Source organism: Hyperoodon ampullatus (assembly GCF_949752795.1).
Source record: "Hyperoodon ampullatus genome assembly, chromosome: 4".
Classification (NCBI taxonomy): Eukaryota; Metazoa; Chordata; class Mammalia; order Artiodactyla; family Ziphiidae; genus Hyperoodon; species Hyperoodon ampullatus.
The window spans coordinates 87,621,318-87,648,606 of record NC_136917.1 but is presented as its reverse complement, the minus strand read 5'-3'; the positions used below and the strand labels follow the sequence as shown (position 1 = coordinate 87,648,606).

General features: G+C 37.4%; 1 protein-coding gene across 1 annotated transcript in view; it reads right to left on the bottom strand.

The window, feature by feature from the left end:
- Positions 1-27,289, bottom strand: part of FBXL17 (F-box and leucine rich repeat protein 17) — a gene marked incomplete at both ends in the record, with an annotated part of 498,430 nt that overhangs the window by 317,130 nt on the left and 154,011 nt on the right. Inside the window, one exon of the mRNA XM_079702400.1 lies at positions 14,653-14,783. Coding sequence (XP_079558526.1) covers positions 14,653-14,783 — 131 coding nt within the window. The remainder of the gene's footprint in view (positions 1-14,652; positions 14,784-27,289) is intronic.

Genomic DNA, 27,289 nt, shown 5'->3' with positions numbered 1-27,289 from the left:
TCAAAATAACACGTGTATATTTTTGATTACCTGCCTGAGGATGAGTTGCACTGAAGATTAACTATAGTCCACGTTTAACCCTAGGCATTTTGTTCCACCTAAATGCTTACAGGACACCATTATCTCAACAATGAAATGAAATCAATGCCTATCAGTGCTAAAAACATGGAGAGGTGCATGTTAGGATTTCCTGCTACTTTGAATTACTATCTGTCCCATGTTCTCCCCCATACATACTCCCAAGCCCATCAGTGTGGATCACCACAAATTCTAAATTCTTTACCAAGTACAGTGTGCACATATACAATCTATTTAGAGGATTGAAATGTAGTATACAACTAACAGTGACAAGTTAGCAAAGATAAATGTAACCATTCAAATTAAACATTAGAAAGATACTGTCAGTGGGGAAAGAATCACAAGTAAAATATATGTGCATGCAACAAGCAACAGGTGTGTAAAGTTACTGCGACCTTGTCCATTTTTAAATAGCTATATTTTCAAAATGGGAGACACCATCAAGTAGCAGCAGTGTCTGTCTGAATGTCTGTCAGGGCCTGCCTGGTGATAGTTTATACTTCTCCCCCTTTAACAAGCTTCACTGTTACATGTTACACTGTACTTGGAGATGGATGGCTGCCAAAAGCCATCACCGAAACAGAAAACAAAAACAAAGCTCCTCTATAACATAATGATGTCTCAGTACTGGAAATAAACTCATAAAAGAAAAATCTTGGAAACAAAAAGAAGATGTACATCTATTTAAAGATATAAATTACTAAACATTTCTAATTCCAATAAGACCATAATATGCAAAATACTAACTGTGTGATAAGTAATATATATTTCTTTGAAGATATTTATCCCACAAACGTCTATAAATCTGCAGAAAAACTCTTCTTTTTTTTCCAAAAATCATTACTAATTTTAATGAAGAAAGCCAGGGCATTGTCTTGACATATTTTGTCATCCCCTTTCCAAATAAATTGCTGCCACAAGGATATGATGTTTCTCCAGAATTTTTCTCCCCTTGTCTTCATTCAGTTTTTTTTTTAATCCAGCAAGGTTAACATGTTGTCAGACTAAAACTGTATCCAAGTACCTCACACATAAACCACACCCCTGTCAAAGAATTCAGTGTGTGCCTCTTTAACTCTTCAATTACATTTAAAACGCATTTTTAAAGGCTATGTCTATATTCATTAAATGAACTTGACTCTTTTGACTGACTTATTTTGATTTGCTCTATTTCTTGACGAATGTGAACAGTTCATTTTCTTTTTCTTTTACCTTGAACATAAGCTTATGTTTACTAGTCCTGTGCCATCTAATTTATACTGCCATCTAATCAATCAACACACATTTACTAAACTTCTGGTTAGGAGCCCAGGAGTATGGAAAAGTCAAAATTCCCAGATACAGTTTTAATTCCTATGCTGTTATCAATGTCACATTCTAAGAAATTTACAATCCATCTGCGTGTAAGTTAAAACTAAAAGAAAAAAAATGCAACCTACTCTCTCTCCTCTCCTCAAATGCAGGAGTCTCCAGATATATACTCACACAAAACAAAATATTCAACTCTGTGTGTAATGCAACAAAATATCAAAATATTAAAATACACTGGTAATTTGCTAATGGAAAAAAAAGATTAATCAGAACCAAAAATAGGAATTGAGTTTAAATTCAAGTTAAAAGGAAAACAAATGGAAACTGTATTTCCCAAATGAAACTACTTCTCCAAATACCATAATAAATCATGGAGGAAATGCTCCCAGGCTTCATTTAACAGGCAATAAAACCCTGAGGCAGGTCTGATTAGTGTGGTGCTATAGTAAATGGTAAGATGAGATATGATATACATGTCAGAATCACCCACTAGTCTTAATTAGTTTATTGATGTATGGTTTCTAAGGTGATAGCTAAAATTTTTTAAAAAAGCATTTCAAAAAATGAAAAGACTACCACTTCTATTTGTAGAATTTTTTGTGGTATTTTTGTTATAGGTATTAGTACCATTACTGCCTATAGGCCATAGAAGTTATGTCCTTACAAGACTTATTACTAAAAAACACAGTGTTGAAGGCAAACATGACAGTGATTAAGCTTCAGTCACAATTCTTCTAAAAGACGATCTCCTCTTTTTCCATTTCTCCCTAACTTGACAATAGGGTAGAAAGAGATCTATTCTGAATAACATGAAATGCCAAAAACTGTTTTAAATACATATAAAATCAAGGCCTTATATTTATGTATTCTTAATTTTGTATTCACATTATTCCTTTCAGAAGAACTGCCTCTTTTCCCCATGCATTTTTTAGGTGATTACCCAAGATTAAATAGTTACACTAGAAACTGCAAATGGATGTTATTTTATTGTAATATTTATTTTAATCAATGAGATGTATTTTATTATAATGCAATTTAGCTAGTACTTATATTCATAGACTCTACTCGTAGGTTTAACTGCTTATCGCAACCAAATGTATTTTTAAACTTAGAATAAGCTTTTGGAGCTAATTTGATAGATGAGACTGAGGTCAGGCAGATCTGCATTCAATCCTGACTGCACTTCCTAGCTGTGATCGCCAGCAAGATCTTTTACCTCTCTGAGCCTTTTTTTCTTTACCTCATCTATAAAATAGGGCATAATGACACCTATGTCACAGAGTTGATGCGATAATTAAACAGGATAATAAAGCACTCCTGGCACCTTGCCTAACTTAATACAAAATGTTCAACATAGAGCAGCTACAAAGTCAATGTCTAAATAACAAACTACACCAAAACTTCACAGCTTAAAAAAACTGCTCTTACTTGCTCACAACTCCCTGGGCTCAGCTGAGCAGTTCTGCAGGTTTCATTCACAGGACTGCAGGAATCCAAAGGTTTGACTGAGGCTGGATGGTCTAAGATGGCCTCTGTCACACGTCTGACAGTTGACCCTGGCTGTTGGCTAGACCTCTATCTCCATGTGATCTCTCATTCTCAGAGAGACTACTCTGGGCCTCTTCAGGTGGGGCAGCTTCCAGAAAAGCAAGTTGCAAGGCCCCTTGAAGCCAAACCTTAGAAGTCCCACAACATAATTTCCACTACATCCTATTGGTTAGAGCAAGTCACAAAGCCAGCCCAAGTTCAAGGGGATAGAGAAATAGATGCCACCTCTTGATGAAAGGGTAGTCAATATACCAATGCACAAAGGCATGCATATAGGGATAGGGTAAATATGTGGCTATAATTTGCAATCTTCTAAAGTCTGCGAAATAGTGACAAATTTTATAGTACCTATGCTGTCTTTCAACTATAAATAATTGCAGAATTCATGTTTTAAAGGCCAAAAAGAAGTACTAGCTTGAGTTTTCCCCAAACTAGAGTAACACTGTTCTGCTACTTCAATGACAGATTCAAAAGAAGACCAACATCATTTAGGTTTCTTTGTTCACTTTTCTGTATTCTAGGAGTCCTCCACACTTTTCTATTTATTCTAATCAATGTATTTATTTTCATCTGATTTGATATTTTTACCTTCAACATGAAGCTTTCTAATCAAACCTTCCACAACAAACAGCATCACTGGGAAATCTGGATCAAGTATGCTGCACTTCTAGAAACTATGAAGTTTTGTAAAAGAAGTAAAGAAAAATATATCCTTGTAAAAACTAAATATACTTCTGTTCTTCTCCATGAAAGTGATCACTAGAGAAAAATTTAGTTTTGTGATACAGTTAATTAGCTAGGCTTAGAGATCTATTCATATCGATTTAAGCAGAAATAAAGAAAAATAAAGAAAATAATTTTTATATCTATTAACAAACAAAAAGTAGAATGCCAAAACAAAATCTGAAATTTAATTGATTGCATCAAATCTAATTTTAATGAATATCTTCCTAAATTTCTTGTCACACACCCAGAAAGTCACAAAATAACTGCTACCAAGACTTCCTTTAACAGGTGTGTCTCTCAAAGATTCACTCCGAGAGCCACAGTCCTTAATACAATCCAGTCTATTTGCTTTGGATAATTTCATGGGGCAGGACAGGCCACTAAACACACTGCGTGATAAGAATGGCTCCTTAGGGAAGGAGAGAGATGAAAGAAATAGCTACTTGCTGTTTGACAATATGGTGAACAGAGAAGCAGTTTGGGGAATGACTAATTCCCCCACTAATGACATTCCTACATTTCCAATGAAGAACTGATTCCTAAAGTTGCCATTTTTTTTAGCTGAGGTTCTGTTACAACATGGCTTCATATAGAAACAGTTGGAAACTCAAGTCGTTTTCAATTTTAGACAAATTGGTCCTGCCCAAATTATAATGTTCAACAAAGGAAAACTTCAATAACATGAGGTATGCCTAATCTGTTTTTTAAGACATTTAAAACTCCTGATTATGTTAGGACAAGCCATACAAGAACCCAAAAACACATCTGTTAGAGAAAATGTCACTAGCCAGTGCCATCTTCGGTGGTTATTTCTCCCCCTATGTGAACAAACCTCCTTAGTGTGCATTATTGAAACTAGATAATTCTTCTTGATAATTAGAGATTAAAGATAACCCTGTGCTACAGTTGCTGAAAAGGTGATCTCAATTTATTTTTAAAGGGAAACTTGTGTGCTAAAATACTCCTATTTTGCTTTAATTATTTCAAAGTCCCACATGGGTGATACATCTACTATATAGGTTCATATGGAATAATTACCATTTTTGAAAAATAGTGACAATTCTAACATTCTTTAATTATATTGCTTACTAATCTTAATTGCCACGATTTCAAAAGACAGTTCCAAAGTGCAACTTGAACAAACAGAAAAGCAATTAGCCTAAATTAATTGCTTTGCTGATGTGATTTGCAGTAGGTATGCATGGTGGTTTTGAAACTCCTGCCACTGCTTTCACAAGTTGATGTTCTGATGATTTTTTAGCCTATTTTTGCACAAGAGCAATTAACCAGATAATTGTTCTAATGTGAACCTGGACTTAAATCAGTATGTTTAGGTTCATAGTTACAATTAACCAAATATTAAACATACATATAAAGAGCAGCACTTAAAAGTGCTACAAGGAAGAATTAAGAAAAAATATGCAACAGTTTTTTCATATAGCCATACTTTTCTCACCAAGAAACAGAAAAAAAGCCGTTAACTCTCTCCTCTGCCTCTTTTCAATTAATACAAGGTGTCACTACATATGAAAAGCAAATGAAGTTTCTGGATCTTCATTTAAAAGTATTCCAAAGACTCTATTAAAAAAGCAGAAACCAATGATTCAACATTAAAACCTAGGTATTGTTCAAAAAACGAAGCTATGGCTTTCAGATAAAAAGCATGCAATACATAAAGCAAGCTCTATCTAAATCAAGACAATGACATTGTCCTCACTTTATTAAGTATCAACTTTACTCAGAAATAAATAAATCTGGAAGAAGGAGGACATGTGAACCAGTTGCCTGGATTTCAGCCAGAGTTCAAGCCAAATCTAAAAACAGACTTACACATCCTACAAAAGCAACATTTACAATTCCCTCAACACGTAGGTATTAAATTGCTTCTCTGAGCTGGGCTCTATGTGAGGTTCCAGGGGCTGAGGCTGGGGCAGAGGGCCAAAGATGAAGACGCAGATTCGCCCTTGCAAAGAGAGAGATTCATAAACAAAACATTACACAGCCACACAATGATGTATGCCACCAGTAGACTGATGTGCTATGGATTTAGCCAACAGTAATGTGATGCAGCACTTCATTACAACCACCATTATTATTTCATCTTTTCTTTAAATATAAACGAATTCACATTCATTTTAAGGGAAATTATTAGCAGTGCAACTATAACTGTTAATGAAACAAGTTTGCTTTTGTCAACTTCAATAAGCAAGGAGTTATTTTATACTACCTTAAACTAAATATTTTATCAGTTGAGGAATGATATACATAAAACCTTTCCATCTTCATAAGACAAAAAGGTTCAAGCTGAAAGTACTCTGTCATTCTTCATGTCTTCATGTATTCTTTTTTAATTTCTGAAAGGACCGTCATACAGAAAGTAGCTCAGGCACATACATGTCAGGTCTGCCATTTTTAATTAATACCAATCAAGTTCCAGCTATTTCTCCTCTGGTTAAACATGTGTGTACCTATCTTCTAAGATATTTCTTTATGCCACTGTTCATAAAATATTTTAGGCTGAAGCAAAATCTCTTGCACTAAATTAATAACTAATCACAGGAGATATTTATCATCTCAAGCCTTTTACAAGGAAATTGTCAGATTTAATCACCTTTCTCATATTTTCACTATTTACTGGGCTTCATTTATCATACATTTTAAAATTTTGACAACAGTGAGTTATTTTAATTACCATTTCTGGTTGGGGATTAAGAATAAGACAACAGCTGGGGGGAAGAGGGGAGAGGGCAGGAAGTCATAAATTTGTCTGAACAGTCAATAAACTATTATCGTTTTCATCAATAAGTGAATATTCTGTTCATTGTTGGTAATTTTAAAATGGGTTTTGAGGTTAGGAAGCCTCCAAATTTATGCGTATACAGCACTGCATTCATCATCATATATTGTACATTGTGTCCCATTCTTTCCCATAATTTGATCATGAATTCTGATTCATAACATATAAGACATAATTTTTTAATCTCACAAACTAAGTGCTTAATATATACTTTTACTCATCTTTATATTGTCTTAAAAACACAAAATCAGTGGCAGCATTTAGAATAGCACATCCAGGAATACCAATAATATGATTCTATAAAAGCTCTGTTAATTATTATTATTTGCAGAAATGTTTACTTATGCATTATTGCTCACTAGGAACCAAAGACAAAGCAGAAATTAAAAATTACCATTATATATTGGAACTATCATAAAAATTTGCATTTTTCTATATGACAAAATGTGAACATGGAGAATCAATAAGACAAACTCTTCCACATCAAATCCAGTTTCCATCCCATCTCCAGAAATGGAGTTAAGAATCAAAGCAGGCTGACATAAATGAGATAAAGACGATCTCATACAGATTTCCTTTCAAGTGACGGTACTAGGTTAAATGCTCTAATGTTACATATCAATTAATATTTCCTTTAAAATGATATTCGGCAATTAGAATTATTGAAAGAACCAATATCAGAACCAATACCCAACAGCACTACATACCAAACAATGAAAAAGTACCTTTAATTTGAATTTCATCTAAGGATAAATGCACAAATCGCTTTATCAGAAAAACTTCTCCTTCTGTAGAAAAATATCATTAGCTATTTGAAAAATCACATATGCTAGGAAAACTGTACAGATTAGTTATGGCAGTTATTTTTTACGAAAGGTACTGAGACCTTCAATGAAGTTAACTTCCTTCTTTTTAACTCAGTAACAACTTACTCAAAGTATATACCACCCAGTATTCTCCTTCACTCTGCAACGATTAATTTGTTACAACTGACAGAGAGCATTTATAGATAATAAAATATTTGTAAAAGTAAATGTGTATCATCACATGCTTAAATATCTACTCAAAATTCATTCTGAAATTCTTTTTGATATCAAGTATGAGCTAGATGTGGTATAAGACACAAAAACGAGCAATACTTTCTACTTTTCTTCAAGAAACTTAGTAAGAAATGAAGAGTGTTTATAAATGGAGTTGTTGGGGGAAAACTGCTTTTTATTACAAAACTAGATGTTTTTAAAATCTATAGGTCTTATCTAAAACTTTTACCTCTCAGATACCCCATATAGAAAAGAGAAGGTAGGGCTTCCCTGGTGGCGCAGTGGTTGAGAGTCCGCCTGCCGATGCAGGGGACACGGGTTCGTGCCCCGATCCCGGAAGATCCCACATGCCGCGGAGCGGCTGGGCCCGCGAGCCATGGCCGCGGAGCCTGTGTGTCCGGAGCCTGTGCTCCGCGACGGGAGAGGCCACAGCAGTGAGAGGCCCGCGTACAGCAAAAAAAAAAAAAAAGAAAAGAGAAGGTAACACTCTAATGATGCTCAGAATGATCAAGCATAGCCTGAGGTAGGATGACCATCATCCAAAGCAGGACATCTGGAACACAGAAAGGAGCAATGGCAGCGCAAGTGCTAACCCTGACAGAATTCCAAAACAACAGGAATGGGCTGAGACTGTCCTGAGCAAATCAGGACATTAGGTCATTAGGTCTGAGTCAGAATAAGGTACTGGGAGACAGTGAGCCCCTCGTGGTTAGAGCTTGGACTTTGAAGACACAGAAAAATGGGTTCCAGTCTTGGCTCCACCGCTTACTAGTTGAGAGCAGTCTAACCTTTCTGGACCTTAATTCCTCCATTTTAAAATGAGGTTAATTTCTTCCTCAGGGCTGTTGTAAAGATTAAATGAAACACTGGGTGTAAACCCTTAGCACACTGTATGGCGCAGATTGTAATAAATGGCAGCTATTATTAGCTGTTGTTATTATCCTTGGTTAAAAAACAAAAGAGAGAAAATATTATACCCTCCAACCTCAGGGGCACTACAAAAAGCTATCATGGTTTTAAAGAGAGGGTCTAATGGATAGAAGGACACCTAAGACATCATTTTTGAAGATGGTTAGGGGGCCTGAATAGTAGTTACCCCAATATCATACTATTCTTCTAAGGATGGTCTTACAAATAACTGTGACTATAAAAGAGTATCAATAATAAGCCAACCTCAAACAAGCATCACTAGCTCAGAAAGGCTCCATTCTGTCCCTGCTACTCTCCTAGAACTCAGTAAAATATATTCATCCTTTTTTTAAAAATATGAATAGATACAGAACATACTCAAAACTATGTAGTAAGTTACAGAAATAACTAAAGTTCAGCTTTACTAAAGCTCCACCTAACCAGCCCTACCACATTATTAGGCACCAAAAGTATGCAGATAGACAGCTCAGCATTCTACACTGGCAGGAGAGAGCTGCTCTAAATACCACCATGGAGCTGCTTCTATGGGCAGCATTATTTTTACCACCTCTTTATTTCCAAGTTTTCATGCTTTTATAGGAGCAAATTGTTCAAACTTCACACTCAGTACTCCAAGGTGAAAAGTATTCCTCTCCTCCAGATCACTTAACTTTAATAGAAAACAAAATATTCTCCAACTCTAATTCAACCATGCCTGCTGGATGTAATGGATAGGTTTGTCCCCCTTGGGCAATCTTTAAACCTCAGTCTCTAGGAGAATTAAGTAATATTAGGGGATTGAAATGAAATAAAATTCTAAGTCCACTGTGACGTGACATTCACAGGAAGATGGTAGATTATCCACCCAGTCCTCGAACACTTATAAATACAATATATAGCATATGTTCACAAAACAATTCTTGGAACTAAAACACAACGGGCACTCAGCAAATATTTTATATCACCAACACCTGCTCAAATCCTCTTTGAACTTTATTTCTAAATGTCACCGTTTTTTATTGAATCAACGGAAATTTTAAAGAAGAAACAGAATAAACATCCAGAGAAGATCAAGGGAGTTAGAAAAATCTTTATAGAAAGCCTCATTGAGTGTTACATGAGCCAGGATGCTGTCAGTCTCCCTGAAAGGGGTGGTGGAGTAATCTGTCACTCTACAACTTCAATCTCAGTATACCTAAAAGACTAAAAAGGGCTCTGCACAGAAAAAGAAAAGAGAAAGAATAGTCTTAAGATTTTTCTTAATATTATAAACAAAGGAATTGTGAATCAAATACTAAGCACTGCAAATAAATTCATTTTAAATCACAGGCTTGGAGTTGGAGTTAATTTAGTAAACTAGTTCAACCCTATTATTCAGGAAACTGTTTAGAACACTCGTTTGAACACTAAGTGGGAGTGAGTTCTCCATTTTGGAAGGCAGTCAATGAAAACGAAGGTTTTAATTTATTTTAAACTGAATTCTGTCTCCCTCTGTAACTTCAACATGTTGGCCAAAGTTCTGAGGCCTGAAATAATGAAGAACTAATTTAGGTAAACTAATCAACTCTATATTATCTGTTAACATATGTTATCAGACTCAATTTAAAAAGAACTACTTGATTTAAAATAAGAAATCTTTACCTAAAAATCTCTCCATTCTGGATTTCAATAAGGGAGAATTCAATTCGTAGACTGGGTAAGGAACAAGTAGATAATATAAAAAAATAGGTCATGCTGGGTGGGAATAGTGGAGAAATTGGAGAATGGCCAACGAGAAAAGCCCATTACTCATCCTGGAAAAACTGTTGACATGAGAAAATGTGGGTCCAATGTTGCTAGATTTGCAACTTTCCCAAGAGAAGGCCAAAATTCAGAATTTTTATGTGAACTACCCCAATTTTTTTAAGTTGGTAACTAATTCAATTTTTAAAATATTGTATAGGCCAAACAAAACAGCTTTGTGGACCGGACTCAGCTGAGACCACCAGTTGGCAATTTCAAAATGATGGTATTCAAAAGTTTTACTTAAAGAGAAGATATTTATAGTTACTATTCTAAACACAAGTACATACAAAGTGAAAGAGTAACATATTGTAAACGTTATTTTATACTTGAAAAAAACTGGTTGCAACAGTCTCAGGTTTAAAAGCCCTCAAATTTTAGAGTGTCCACTGATGCAACAGCTGCCTTTACGTAAATATAAGATTCATACAGCAAATTAACTCCTTAAAGAAGGTATCCTTAGTTATCCATGTCCAACAAACTCATACATTCAATTTTGCTTTAAACTGCAAATTCAAAGAATAAATCTCTAGCTAGGCAAGTTCAACTAGCTGGCAGCACAAATGGCTTTAACAACCAGCCTGACTTTTGCTGTTTTCTGACTTTAGCTGACAGATGCTAGAGAATCTTTCACTTCTCTTGTATTGTTATCTTCTACTGTTTTCCTAATTCATGAGCAAGCATGGTCAACTGTCAATGAAAGAATCATATATTAGATAATGGGTATATACATTATATGATCAAATTTTATTTTCAGGACTAACGTTAAAAATTGAAATTAGGGGGCTTCCCTGGTGGCACAGTGGTTGAGAGTCCGCCTGCCGATGCAGGGGACACGGGTTTGTGCCCCGGTCTGGGAAGATCCCACATGCCGCGGAGCGGCTGGGCCCATGAGCCATGACCGCTGGGCCTGCACATCTGGAGCCTGTGCTCCGCAACGGGAGAGGCCACAACAGTGAGAGGCCCGCGCACCACAAAAAAAAAAAAAAAAAAAAAAAAAAATTGAAATTAGGAAGATTAATTCTCTCTTTGGTAGCCAATTTAAATATTAAAAATAGCTTCCATAAAGATCTATTAAAATAAATTAGATTTCACTTAATTCTTCTTGACAAAAAAAAAAGCCATTATAGGCATATTACTATAAAGATGCTCAGAACCATTCACGTTTTTATATATCTGTTTTTTACATCCAAAGCATGCTGCTTCTGGACTCTATACCAAACATACAAAAACAAAGAAGACCAAATTGAATGTGAAATAACAAAGGATTTATATCAAATACAAGTAAACATTCCAATAAACTTACAGTCAGAGAGAGTAGAGGAGACATAATAACCAGATGTTTAATTTAAATCATTGATAGAAATAGTCAGTGTCCTCTTTTCATAAACCACTTGGATTTGATTTGTATTCAAAAGCAATGGTAAATGTCAAATGACTACTAAGACCATCCTTCTGAATACAAGAAAATATCACGCTGTTTAACTCTCTAAACACAAAAAGTCCTTTTAGAAAACAAAGATAAAGAACAGAATATCTTAGTCACACAGATCAATTCAAGAACCACAGAATGCTAAAAGGTTTCATGAGCTTAACAGTAAAGACCTTCAATTACTAAATATTTTAAAATTTTGAGCTTCAAAAAAAGTTTATTGATAAAATCTTTTAAAAGCCAGAATAAATCTTATATCTAAAGATCTGGGAACAGTATCAAAGTGTATCTTCATGTGAGGAATCCTTTATTAAAGCTAGCAGCATTAAACATAGATCCTTTTCACAGGTATTAAGTTTAAAATAGTATCTAAAGGTTCTATTGTAACTTTATTATGAAAGAAAATAATGAGATTAGTCTAAAAAAAACTAAGAATGTTACATATAAATGTCAATTGTGCGCGAACCTAGATATGAAATGGAAATTGACTCATTAGCCATTTGCTTTTTCTTGTTTGTCCCCATCCAGTTTTTACTGCAGCAAAGATGGAAAACACATACAACTGGAAAAGCCAAAGAAAAGTCAAACAAATGGGCTAAATTTAATAGGAATAGTATGACCTTCCGCTGACAAAAGATGTTGAAAGGATTAAATGAGAACACATGTAAAGTGCCTATCAATTACCTGGGTAATAAAGGTTACCTTCCTCCCCTCTATCCTTACAAGGCTCACTATTATCTCACTCATTAAGTCTTATGTCACCTAAAGAGAAAACCTTCTGAGAGCAGCAGGGACTCAGTGCTCCACAGTCTGAGACACAGCACCAAGTATTTAGTAGGGGGTTAATAAATGCCTCCTGATTTACTAGAGAATACTAATAATGAACAAATGTAAAACAGATGCTAATTGATAGGCTAAATGCATTAGTGCATTCCAGTGTCCTCTATATGAAAGGTTACTAACCCATCTCGTCTAAGTGCTGAAATTATAATTAAGTCTGATGGGAAGTCCTAGATTTATACCAATATAATTACAAATATTACTTAGCTTAGTGATAGAGTATGGCAAGAACAATGAGCTGAGTAATTTAGATGATACTACAAAGTGGGTTTTAATGTTTGAAACTCCTATTACAGTACACAGGATAAGTGCAAGCAGTGTAATTAAAACCTAAGAGTCTGATCTTTAAAACTCTACCGCTCAGCCTCATTAAAATGCATGTTTTCTCAATTAATCCAAACTTTTCCATTAAAAACATAAAAATACACTTTCATTCCTTGCAAATAAATCTCTACAGTACAGGTATTTAGGATCAAATATCAAATAACCATTATAATTAGGAAAAAAATGACTGAAATAGCAAGAGATTTGAGTAGATGGAACCTAAGAAAGGGAAGGTGAGGGCTGCCCACTTTTTCATTTGTAAATACCCAGTTATGGCTAAATAAGCATTTGAAGAGCTAAAAGATGAGAAATCTCTGAATATCTTTGTGTAAATAATACAAACCTAAGCAAAATGTTTACCAAGCAGATAGCCCTTATAATCATATATGGACTGCATCTAATTTACCTCTGTAGGCTCCAAGTAGAGTCTTCTATGCATGGACATAGAAAACTGTTGTGCAATGAAAGGCAATCATTTTCATAACCATATTGTGGCACAAATAGTTTTCACCTTTCAACCTGAAGCATTACCAAGAAGTTTACCTCAATATTAAGCTAATGCTAAACACCTAAACCACAGGATGATGTTCTTCATGTACTTTATTTTATTAGTTATTATGAAAAACACTTAAAAGATTATTTTTAAGTTGCCACATAATTGGCTATGTAGGCGAATGTTGATTATAGAGAATAATTTAATTTTTAAAGTTTTCATCAATTTCCTTTAGATTTTGATCCACCTCACATAGTGACTGTTACTCAAAAACAATAAACACCTTTTATAAATGATGACCATGGGCCAATTCTGGATTAGTAAATTTTTCAAGAAAAATTTTACTAAGAAAGAGCTAAGTCAAAAGCTATCACATAATTTAAAGAGCAATGCAGGGTAATTTATAAAAATGTCACTAGAATTTACCATACTTGGGGAAAATGTAGTCTACAGGATTTTATTGTTAAAAGTATAAAAGGAAATTAAAAGTGAAAGGGGGAGGTGTATTGAATTTAAAGCATTATCTGACACAAACTTAATAAACCTCTGCTCTAATTTGTGAAAAATATTTAAATCTAAATAGGTTCTAATTATAGCTGAAATAGTGCTTTCTATTTTGAAAGCAAAATATTTTTGGTGGCCTAACATTTTTTAAAAATTTATTCTTGAAAAGTTACTGGGCAAGAATCTTATCTCACGCTTATATTTAAGAACCTATCTAAACTAATCAGCAGTAGTAGAGTAGTGCTAACTCTGCAGCTGTTTTCATTATAAAGAAGTTTATTTTCAAGGGTTCTTGCATATTTTTTATTTCCTTCATTAAATATTTCAGAAAAAACTGGCTTATCATTGTTTGTTTTAAAAACTACCCATTTTACACATTTTTACACTATATATTAAACTGTCCATCACATAACTTCCATTTTCAAAACATTCTATTTATACAGAAAACAAAATGTCATCCTTGAGAAAGGATCTGAATGCATAATGTTTGAAACAGTTTCTCAGAACCATTTTCCTTGATAAGTGAAAAGTAAAATTAACACAAAAGTTGCAAAAATATTAAAGTGACAAACAATATGTCTTGGATGGGTGACAAAGAGAAAATTCAATAGACTTCTATTATTATAACTGTTCAGGCAAACATTTGAGTCTTAGCACATAAAAACCTTGTTGCAAATATAAGCAATGGATGGGTTAAAAGTATACTTCTAAATGGTTTTCAAAATTTAAACATATCTATTTTAAAAGTCATGGCTTTATCACATTTTCCTTAAAGTAGACATGCCTTATTATAATGATAATCAGTACTTGGTACATAGAGCATGTGTTTCCCTATGGAAAAGTATTTTTAAGATGTTACAATGGTTACCTGTCATTTATGATCCAGTTCAGGCAGAGATTGAGAGAGCTCAGATTTTTGCACCTCTTGACAATTTCCATCACGGTTTCATTATCCAGTTCAGTGATATGACGTAGGTCCAAGCTGGAAAGGTTTCTTAGCTAATGAGATAAATAAAATGAAAGATGAGAAATATAAATACTACATTCATCCTCAAAAACTATAAATATAGTTTATTATAGAGTATCACTGTACAATAGACAACAGTCTAGAATCATTTGATTAAACTAAATGTTTACATAACATTTTAATACTAAATTAGAAATGAGGGCAGAAATCTATGATGAACAAATGAATGGCAAAAAACATTAAAATCAAACAGATTTATTGAGGCATCATAAAAATCAAAAAAGTTAGCAATCTAATAGGTGGGAAAGCTGTTAAATCTCTCACATTAATTACCCACAATTTGATAGGCTTATTTTCTTTAACATTGTTCCATTTCAGATATTTATCTTCGTGATTATAATGCCACTTTTGTATAGGTTTTCTCTTTTTTTTTTTTAAAGATAAAATATGAGTAAGTGGTTAATTCAGAGATATCTTGGTGATACTTTATCAATGTACTCCAAATTGCAGTATTATGGGTTGTATGTTCCACTATGTGAAAAGCAATATAAAACATTGTTTAAGAAGTAAAGATTTTCTCCATGTACCACCTTCCCTATTTGTTCACTTTTTCTACTCCTTTCTTGATGTTTCCTGTCTTCCCCTGATGTTGCCTCCAAGGAAAATTAATAATATCATTTACACAAAGATGGTAGCATCTTAATTATCCTCTTCAAATAAACTGTATCTCAAATAAGCTATTTTTGCTTAATAACATGCAAAGAATTAATTTGGAAGCATGTGGTAGACCAAATAACACCCCTCCCAAGGATATCTATGCCCTAATATGTTACCTCATATGGCAAAAGAGACTTTGCAGATGTGATTAAAGTTACAGATTTTGAGATGAGGAGACTACCCAGGGTAGGCCCAATCTAGTCACGTGAGTCCTTATAAGCAGAGAACCTCTCCCAGCTAAAGTCAGAGAGATGCGAAGGAGGAAGATGCAGGGGACATTTGAATTGTGAAAGGGATTCAACCTGCCTTTACTGGCTTTGTGTCTGGAGGAAGAGGGCCAGGAGTCAAGGAATGTGGGCAACTTGTAGAGCTGACAGCCAGTAAGAAATCTGGACTTCAGACCTACAACCTTAGGGAACTGAATTTCCTCAAAAACCTGACAGAGCAAGAAAACAGATTCTCCTCTCGATCTTCCAGAAAAGAGTACAAGGTGGATGATTTTAGTCTGATGAAACCTGTGGTGATCTTCTAATAAACTATGAGATAACAAATTTGTGCTGTTTTAAGCTGCTAAGTGTGCGGTAATTTGTTACAGCAATAGAAATCTAGTACATGGCCTTTCCAGCACCATCAGGGAGCCCTCCAGGACATGGCAGTCTTCTCTAGGCCACCCTCAAGTCCTGCTGTAGCGGAATGAGGTAATTCCTGCACGAAGCTGACTTGCAGGCGTAACTCAGAGCAGTGAGTCAGGCGAGCTTAGACCCCAAGAGAAGAGAAGACACTGGTATTGCCGCTGCTGTAGGACAAAAGGGAAAGAAACACTCTAAAGCACCACCATCCCAGAGAACTTTCTGCAATGATGGAAGTGTTCTCTAATTCTGCTGTCGAATATGGTAACCACTAGCCACACGTGGCTACTGAGCACTTGAGACGCGACTAGCGTGAGGAAGGACCTGAATTTTTTTTTTTTTTTTGCGGTACGCGGGCCTCTCACTGTTGTGGCCCCTCCCGTCGCGGAGCACAGGCTCCGGACGCGCAGGCTCAGCGGCCATGGCTCACGGGCCCAGCCGCTCCGCGGCATGTGGGATCTTCCTGGACCGGGGCACGAACCCACGTCCCCTGCATTGGCAGGCAGACTCTCAACCACTGCGCCACCAGGGAAGCCCAACCTGAATTTTTTTTATCTTATTTAATGTTGTTTAGTTTACATTTACTTTTTGTATCTGTGGCCAGTGGCTACAGTGTTGGACAGAGCAGCTGTGGAGAACTGGGTCTGCCAGGCAGCACGCACACCCTCCTCCCCACCTCAGCTCACAGAGAGGCTTCATGCAGAGTCTCTGCCCACTGCTCTGATGCATGCTGCAGGGCTATGGAGAGAAACAGGGATGGCTAAGAGGGTGAAATGCGAAAGGGTCCACAACAGTAGGGAACGCTTTCTAGTTGAGACAGCAAGCCTCTGTCACTAAGGCTGAATTCTGAGCCTTCAGCATGAGATTCAGGAAAACCTCTCTGCAATTAGCCTCTCAGGTCAGATGTTCCAAGAAGTTGCCGTCCAGTGTGGGACTCAGGACAACACGAGAGAATGGAGGCAGGACCAGGAAAGAAGAAATGGGTTGGACAAAGTTCTTCCTCAAGTTACCATGGACTGAGGCTTTACCAACATCAGAACATGGTTGGTACTTGGCAACCAAAGCATAACAAAAGGGAACAGACTCACCTTTGTTAAACAAACAAAACAAGAAACACTAAACAAACAAACAAAACGACAGACTGCTCTGGCTGTCTCAGCAGCTCCATACAGTTGACCAGTCAGAACTTGGGCTGACTCGCTGCTTCCCCTTCCTCAAGGGTCTCCTCACTCCACTGTCTGAGAGCTACAGCCAACACCACGCCCAGAGCCCATAGGTGGGCTGCCTGGGCTCTAGCTTTATACCCCAAACATGGCACCTGATTCCTATCCTTTACCTCTCTACCTACCACAAATAAGGTAGGCTGGTATTAAACAAAACCACAAAAATGTTTTGAAGTACCTAAAGGAACAATAACCAAAAGCCTACATAAAGTACAAACCAGATAGCAAAATAAGTTTCTAATAATCTTTCAGACATCATTAAAGTCATTTAAAGAATCAAAGGGCTGATGCACGTGCTCCTTGCTATGCTTTCTTCCCTCCCAACTCCTGACGTGTCTCCATGCAGTGATGGAAACAGAAATCATCCAGAATAACAGCTAGGCTTAGAGCAAAGTACAAGGTTGTGAGGCCGGTACCCATGTCTTTTATGAAAGAGCAGGAGACACAAGGAGTACAGAGAAGACTGCAATAAAACAGGAGAGACAATGGTAATGCCAAATGGAACAAGTCTCAAAGTCTCGATATTTTGTTAGTTATATTTGTTGTTGTTATTTTTCACAACTGTTGGAAGAGTAATGGTCTGGAAGTAGCCGTGGAGAGCAAAGAGGATCCTGCCTCCACTTTCTGACCCTGAGAAACACGGTGAGAAAATAAACAGGTATGGTAGGTAAAATTCTAAAATGACCCCAAGGACCCATGCCCTAACATAATCCCTGACCTTGAGTGTGGGCAGGACCTTATAAGGAAAAGTAAAAGGATTTTGCAGCTATAATTAAGATCCCTGACCAACTAAACACTGAATTAATCAAAAGACAGTATACTGGATGGGCCTGGCCTAATCAGTTGAGCTCTGACAGAGGGTCTAGAGGTCTGAGAGATTCTCCTGCTGGCCTCGGAGAAGTGAGCAACCACGTTTTGAGAGGGACTGTGAAAGGCCCTGTGAGAAGACCACATGGCTAATACCCTCAAGAGGCCTCTAGGAGCTGAGAGCAGTCCCTGGCTGACAGCTAGAAAGAAAATGTGGACCTCAGTCCTATAACTACAAGGAACTGAATTCCTCCAACAACTACCTGAGCTTGTAAGAGGATCTAAACTCTAGAAAGAGATGCAACCCCAACTGACACCTTGATTGTGACCTTGTGAGACCCTGGAAAAACCAAGTTGCAGCATCTGGACTTCTGACCCATGGATATAGTAAGATGATAAATATATGTGGTTTTAAGATGCTAAGTCTATGGTAATTTGTTGTACAGCAATAGAAAATCAATACAGAAGGGCTATAGGGGACTCTGTACACTTGAAAAGAAGTCAGGTTTCTCTTAAGACAAGGGGAATATCCTTAGCCACTTTAAACTCTGAGGCTCACTGCCCTTCTTTAGATACTTATGTTCACAAAAGCTTAGAAGGAGATGCTTGCTCCATTCAGCCTTCTCTCTAGGTGTATCTTCAGTGGCCAAGAAAACAGTTCCTGGGAAGACAAGCAACTCTGATGTGGTCACTCTTATTAGCTCCAATTGGGGAACTAAATTTCTCAAACCAGTCTTCAATCATGGAAAGATGACTTTAATGGAAATCCTTTATGAAAATGTTTGCATAGCTCCTGGCTTTCAATTCATATTCTGAGAACAGTCACATATTTCCTAAACACATCTTAATACCACAAGGTAACTGTCTTTTCACTTTCACTAAACTTTTATTTTTCACAAGATTTTGCATTGGAGCTAAACTAGTAGCTAAAATGGTTTCACTGGTCAAGTTTTCTTATTCTTGATTAAGCAAAGACAAACTTATACATGTCAAGGATCAGAATCACTGTTAAATTTGATATCCCTCTTAATGTTCCCCTCAGTAATGTACCCCGTATTTCTATTTTCTATATAAAAATCACCATTTCTTATGACTATAAATGGAGTATAACCTATAAAAATTTTGAATCAGTCTTGTACACCATAAACTAATATAATATTGCCAACTATACCTCAATTAAAAAATCACCATTTTCTAAAGTCGCATTACTTTTATAGTTAGCTTTCTTTACAGGGTATTTTTGATCCCAACACCCCCAAAATTTTCATCACTACTGTTCTGGGAACATGTAAAGAATGAAGTAGCCTCTGTGAGTTGCAGGTACTGGGTGGCTTGCTGAGCTCATGTCCTGACAGCGGCTTCATGTCTGTACCACAGCCAAATCAGAAATACATGAAATGGACGCACAGAGCTGCTAGAAAATATTTTGAAGCATGACTATTAAACCTATGAACGTTAAGGCTGAATTTTGCTACGTGTAACCATACACATATGTGAACTGTTATTAAATATAGCCACGTATAATACACATACAACATCACTTTATTTTCCCAATTATACTGTATTATACTCACTACAAAGATGACAATCATAAAAATTCTATCCAGTCACATAAATATCTCCTACACATGCATATTCTGGGGTCTAGCATAGCTTCTGGCACAAAGTTTCTATGTGAATTATGACTTTATCTCTTAGCTTCCTTCACTGTAAAATACCTTATCACAACACTGTGAATGTACTTAACACCACTGAACTGTACACTTAAAAATGGTTAAAAAGGTAAACTTTTGTTATGTACATTTTACCACAATAAAAAAAAAAATTACTTCTTCGACCAGGACCCAGTGGGAGGATACAATAAAGTTCTGTAGGAAAGAAAACTTTATTTGTGCCAGATCGGTCCCTCACATTAAGGAAGGTAACTGAGGACCAAAGAGGTTTGAATAACTTATTAAAGTGCCGATAATAGGCAGAGAGTCGATGGCAAATCTAAACTATTTTTCAGACTTAGGAAAACCCAAAGATATCTTCAAGAACTAATGGAATAGCAAGAAGTAACAATTCCAGAAACTATCTACATGTGATAAAATTCTAATTCTAGTTCATTGACTCCTGAGCTTTCAGAAATCCTACATCCATGCCCATTCATCAGTTCAAGGTGGGTCAGATGATGACACTGGGCCACTTGTGGCTGATACTGCCCTGTATTTATTGTCCATAAATGGAGCATTCTTTCTCTTCCAATGGAGCACAGACTCAAACATGAGGAAACAGGTTTACTTTGGCTCTCACATGCCAGCTTTCTATTGAGATCTTGAAGAGTGTTTTGCCCTTGGATTCAATTAAGGCTCATTTTTCATGAGCTGACAGTCACTGACTATGCTTGTGTCACCTTCCCTATGACCACACTGACCAGTTCAACTTGAAATATGACAGAATCCAAAGGCAGTTCCAGGAGGCTAATTCCTGGTAGCCGGCATCATTATACGACACATACGGAGCACCTCTACGGGATGTGGCATTTTTATTCAGAACCCCACAAACAGCTCTGTCAAATTCATCATATTCCTTCCCTTGCTGTGGGAATTTTATAATAGTGCCCTCTAGCATTTCATAAAAAGCTACCTAAAATAATCCTTCATAAACAAATAATTACATTTAGGAAACTGACATTTTAATTAAACTTACTTTCCCTTACAAATTCACTGGTAGTCTTGGGTTAACACAAATCACAGAGGATTTGAATAAGCAAAGCCATACCACCAGGATCTTTTAAATGCTTCATTCCAATTTTTAAACAGCTTAGTAAGATATTTTAAAAGAAATTCAAGTCAGAATGTAGAATGCAGGTAATCAACTTTCAGTTTAATATTGCTTTTATTGCGAAAAAATATTACTTATAGCCAATTCCGGTTAAAGCCTAAAATTAGTCAATGAATGTATGGCTGTGGATGTACTTAAGAATAAAATGAGACACTAAAATGTTACCTAGGAAACACAGACTTGGAGGATTATAAAAAGACCTCAAATAGCTTCTAAATTTTGTTAAGACTCTGGAAAAGTAAAAAATGAAACAAAATCCTCAATTGTGCAGGTTGACTAAAGGGGATGAAGCAGCATAAGACGACTCACAGTACCTTGGCAAAGGCAGCAGGGATGTTCCACTGTTTCAGACTAACAAGGATAATTTACGTGAAGCCAGTTGGAGGTGATAATTTTTGTAAAGGATAAAAACTTCTGTATAGGGCTTCCCTGGTGACGCAGTGGTTGAGAGTCCGCCTGCCGATGCAGGGGACACGGGTTCGTGCCCTGGTCCGGGAAGATCCCACATGCCGCGGAGCAGCTGGGCCCGTGAGCCATGGCCGCTGAGCCTGCGCGTCCGGAGCCTGTGCTCCGCAACGGGAGAGGCCACAACAGTGAGAGGCCCGCGTACCGCAAAAAAAACAAAACAAAAAAACCAAACTTCTGTATAGTTAAATATGTTCAAATGTCAACCAGTACCTAAATTACTTCTTGCCAGCCCTGTGGATGTTGGCTTCATTGGGACTGAGTTTCAAAGCAATCGATTGTAATCTTTTTTTTTTTTTTTTTTTTTTTGCGGTACGCGGGCCTCTCACTGCTGTGGCCTCTCCCGTTGCGGAGCACAGGCTCCGGACATGCAGGCTCAGCAGCCATGGCCCACGGGCCCAGCCGCTCCGTGGCATGTGGGATCTTCCCGGACCGGGGCACAAATCCGTGTCCCCTGAATCGGCAGGCGGACTCCCAACCACTGTGCCACCAGGGAAGCCCTCGGTTGTAATCTTTAGAGAGCAAAGTCAAGGGTTAAGACAGGCTGCTGGGGCCGTAGATCAGCAACACACACTCACCTGCCAATTACCTGACAGGCTGCCAAGATGGGGATCACGGGAGAGACCAAAAGCACAGGGAGACAGAGGGGTCAGAGAAAGGCATTTATAAGAAAGTGGGGAGAGCCACCTATTAAGGACAGGGAGGGAGATACAAGGAGAAAGGGAGGGGGCTATAGTATGGGTTGTGCATGGCAAGACTAAAAATAATAGTAAAGAAACTGAGACTGCTGGGAATGGAAAGGGGCAGAGAGGGAATTTCTGTCCCTGAGCACAGGAAGGCTTCCGCACCTCGACAGGTTCTGTTATCTACATTTAGAGAAGGATTTGGTTGGACAAAGGAGAGAGTGAGGGGCATCCCTTCTGCTCATCAACTAGGCTGAACCTCAGTTTGGTTAAGGCTGGTACTCGAGTATGGAGAGAGTAATAAAAGCTAGATAAGTCACATTTAGGACATCAGGCAAATCCTTCCCAGCACCTCACAGAACTGAGACACTCAGGGTATAACTGAAAGCTTTTAAATAGCCTGAGAGCCTGGCAGAGACAATAAAAATTTCTAATTCTAACCATGAAAATAGGACTTCCAGGGTCTGGAATGCTTATCATATCCACAATAGCTACCACGTTAATTCTCTGGCTCCTTCTTTATGTGTTCCTTCCAACCACTGTCTTCTTAATCACAACGGGCTGCTGTCTCTTTGCTTTATTTCCAAATCCAAGGCCTGGTTGGTTCTGCCATTCTCCTACTGGATCTGACATCTTTCACCATTTTATTCATGCTCTGTTTTGCTTTCTAGGACATTTTACTCACTGCTTCTCTTCAGAGCTATCCCTTCTAACTCCTTCTTGCCACATAACCAGTCAGATAAATATTCCTTAAATAACTCTGATCATATCTCCCACCTTCTCTGAAACCTTCAGGAAAACAAAAACATTTCAACTGCAGAAAGGAATCCCAGAGCTTGCGTATCAAGGCCGTTCACTCTCCATACCTACTATTCCCTGACATCTTAAGTTAAAATAGCTCAAATCTCTTTCTCCAAGTTTTGAGAAGTTATTCTCACTGTGCTCAGAGACCTGTATTCATTATTTAAAACTGAGCTCACTTCCTGATTACTTCAGAGAGAGGAAAAATTAGTGAGTCTTAAAATATAATATACCTGCCTTAATACAAATTACTAACTAGGCAGCCCACAACAGAGCTATGCCTTTTAGACAGAAATCGTCAATTGGCAACAGCTGCCAAGGGACCAGGGGAACAAACTTTCCTTCCTGCTACAGCTACTTGGGAGTCCCCTCTTTGTTTTCTCCATCTACTCACCTTCCCTTTCCCCTTCCCTTCCTCCTCCCCCACCAGCCCTCCCTGCGCTGTGCTGCTCAGGACCAAGCTCTCATGGCAAATATTTGACATCCAATCCTAATGCTTGAGCTGATCCAAATCTGCATCTCTGGTGCAGTAGCTGTGGTGCACTTTCATTCATTCATTCATACTTATTTACATGTTCCTGAGCACGTGGCTCTAACCTTGGCTGCACATTAGGATCATATGGGGAAACTTTTAAAAAAACACTAATGACCAGGTCCCATCCTTACAGCTTCTGATTTAACTGGCTTTGGGTAAGGCTAACCATTCTTATTTCTGAAAAAGATACCCAGCTGATCCCAGCCTGGACAAGGAACCACTTTCCTAGTGCAGAGCAACTGATATTTAAATCCAGGTACTGAAAGCGTAAAAATAATTTAAAAAGCTCAGCCTCTTCAATCACTCAAAAAAGAACATAGAAGACTATTATTCATATAGTCAGTAACTATTTATTGGGTATCCATTATGTACCAGAAAATATTCCAGCTGCTAAAAATATAGCAGTGAACAAAACAGACAAAAAAATCCCTGTCCATAGGGTACTTATATTTCTAGTTGGAAGGGGGCAGTAGAAACAATAAGTAAACAACTTATATAGTATGTTAAAAGGTGTTAAGTACTATAGAGAAAAAAATAAAGCAAGGCAAGGCAGATGGAAACCAGTGGGGGGAAGAAAGATGGAGTGTAATTTTAAATAAGCAGTCAAGAATATCTCATTGAAAAGATATATGGGCACAAGTTTGAAGGAGGTGAGGGAGCAAATAGAACCATGCTGATGCCTGGGACAAGAATAAGTGCAAAGGCCCTGAGATGGGAACTGGTCTAGCGTTTTGGAGGATTAGTAAGGAGCCAGAGGTTCTGGAGCAGAGTGAATAGAAGGAAAACTAATTAGAGACATGGCCAAAGAGGGGAGCAAAGAAGGGAAGACTTATGAGGCCTTGTAGGCCAAAGTAAGGATTTTAGCTTCTGCTCTAAGGAATGTGGGAATTTGGTGGGTTTTAAGCAGGTATGTGACAGGATCTAAGTTACATTTTTAAATGATTATTCTAGCTTCTGTGTGAGTCTAGCTAGACTAGGAGCAATGGTAGAAGTAGAGAAGCTGTAATGAATTAATCTAGTCAAGCAACATCAGTGACCTGGGCCACAGTGACAGCAGCTGGAGGTAGTATAACGTGATCAGATTCTGGATATATTTGAAATTAGAATCAACAGAATTTTTTTTTTTTTTTTGCGGTACGCGGGCCTCTCACTGTTGTGGCCTCTCCCGTTGCAGAGCACAGGCTCCGGACGCGCAGGCTCAGCGGCCATGGCTCACGGGCCCAGTCGCTCCGCGGCATGTAGGATCCTCCCGGACTGGGGCACGAACCCGCGTCCCCCGCATTGGCAGGCGGACTCTCAACCATTGCGCCATCAGGGAAGCCCTAACAGAATTTTTTGACAAATTAGTTATGGAGCACAAGAGAAAAATAAGAATCAGGGATAATTCCAAGGTTTTTGGTTTGAGCAACTGGAAGGTATTACTGCAATTAACTAAGATGCTTTGGGGACAGGTAGGGAGAGACTTTGCTTTTGAATATACTATATCTGAGATGCCTGTTAGATATCCAAGGAGAGATGTCAAATAAATGTGGGCCTCATCAGCACATAGGTAGCACTTACACTTCTAAATTTAATATATAAAAGTATTAATTATATATAAATGTGCTAAATTCATTAGGTTAGCTAGGTACAATCATACTAGCCTTTCAATTTATAGTGAGTAAAAAAAAATATTAATTAATTGATTAAACTACTTTGTGGGCATACATACCCAGAGTAATAAAAAATAATACATAGTGGACTAGCATGATTCTAAAAAAAAAAGCATTAGCAGCAATATTGTCCCAAGCCACCTGGAGCAGTTACAAGGCTGGCTTCATTTCCTGTCAAAGCATAATTCAGCCTTCACACCTCCAGTACACATCCTCTGTAAAACCTCCCAGGATGCCCACCGTCAGATTAAGAGACTCTGCCCTCTGTACACCCACTGATGTTGCTCATTCTCCCACCACGGCCTTAAACACACTGCTTTATAATTTAGTCTAAGTAAGTATATGTTTCTCCCACTAGAGTCTAAGGCAAGCTAATGCAGGTCAGTGACCATGTCTTATTCACTTTTGTGTCACCAGTGCTTCACACAGTACTAGGTGCATCAAACGAAATTATTAAATGCTGATTGCTGAATGAGTAAGTTTGAAATCATGAACAAAACATTAGAAATAATTTCATGTACCTAGGTTTCCGTAAACCAGGTCTCCGTTCTTTTAACTATGTCGAATGCAGGATCTGCAGCTCTGAAGCTACATGTTTCTAAAAGTGATATATTTGAACATAAACCTCACTAATACAGAAGCATTAAATAATAAAAAACAACATTCTCACTCTACACAATTAAAGATCATTTTAGAACAAGAAGCATAATCAGTTCTCTATTTTCATGTTTGTTCTTAAAATGAAGAACATTTAGGGTTTCCCTGGTGGCGCAGTGGTTGAGAGTCTGCCTGCTGATGCAGGGGACACGGGTTTGTGCCCCAGTCCGGGAAGGTCCCACATGCCGCGGAGCGGCTGGGTCCGTGAGCCATGGCCGCTGAGCCTGCGCTCCGTAACGGGAGAGGCCACAACAGTGAGAGGCCCGCGTACCGCAAAAAAAAAAAAAAAAAAAAAAGAAGAACATTTAAACAGTCTCTGTAAGTTTTCAGAGTTTTGATGTGTGTGGCAGGAATTTTGAGTAGTTCACCAAAAATTTTAATCACCGTCTTCTGCTGCAGAAACGTGCATTTGTTAATTGGATTCCTGTTTTCTTCGTACACCAAATCAGAATGGATGCTCCGCTCCTCCTCTTCCACTCTGGCAGGCAGCGCAATCTCTAATTGACTTTTTTCTAGGACTTCTTTCTACCAAATCCCTTTCTTTTCTCCATAGAAGATTGCTAGAGCTCATAACAGACTACAAACAGCACTTAAAGTTAGCAGCACTAAGCAGCCCTGTCACTTTTTTACCTAGCAGGAGCTAAGAAAAAGAATTTCTCCTCAGTTAAAAAATAAAACATTCATACTGTTTGACTTAAATAAGAAAAAAATCAAAGTCTAAATAAATTAAGGGTAAATTAAGTCAAATGTGAAGCAAGCAAGGAAAGATTACTTTGTCTAATTGGACTGGTTGTATACTTCTCTTTCATTTCCTCATACCAAATTCACAGATCTGTTTTTTTTTAAAAGACAATTCATGGAATTTTGAACCCATTTCAGTCACCTGAATCCACTTATCACACTTCAATGTGTCAAAAATTTTGGAAATATATTCCAAATAAAAGTTTTACGACCTTATTTTTAAAAGTAGTAAAATAACTGAAATGCCATTAGCCCAAGACAAAAGCTTATCATATCTAAGCCAAGTGACCTATACATTAACCTCTTGATATTATACTATTAAAGTCAAACAGCCAAATTATTCCATTCTTTATTTCTAAATGTATGAAACTGAAAAACAAAGAAATGACATTAATGATTTTTAATTAAAAATACTCTGGCATATATTGTCATTTTCCAGCATTCAAAAAATGTTACAGAAATGATATACCTACTCTCTAAAATGAAGTGCCTTTTATTTCTTTCTTTCTGGTTTAGAATATGGAACTGATTTCTTTCTTTCTGGTTTAGAATATTCACCTTCACATGGAAAATCTCTTGGGCTTTCACTCTCATTTCTGAGCCTTAGACTAAAGTCAAAGTTCAGAGTGAAAGAGGCCCAAAACTTAATTTCAGACGTTAGTCTTGCTAATCTGTGACCAGGTACTGTTCACAGAGGAACAGCATGAGGTCCCTTCAGTAGGTACCTGAAGCTTCTCTCTGAGGCTTACCCCATAGGTCTGGAGCGCCCTGAGTCATTCAGGAAGAAAACAGCTAACCTAGG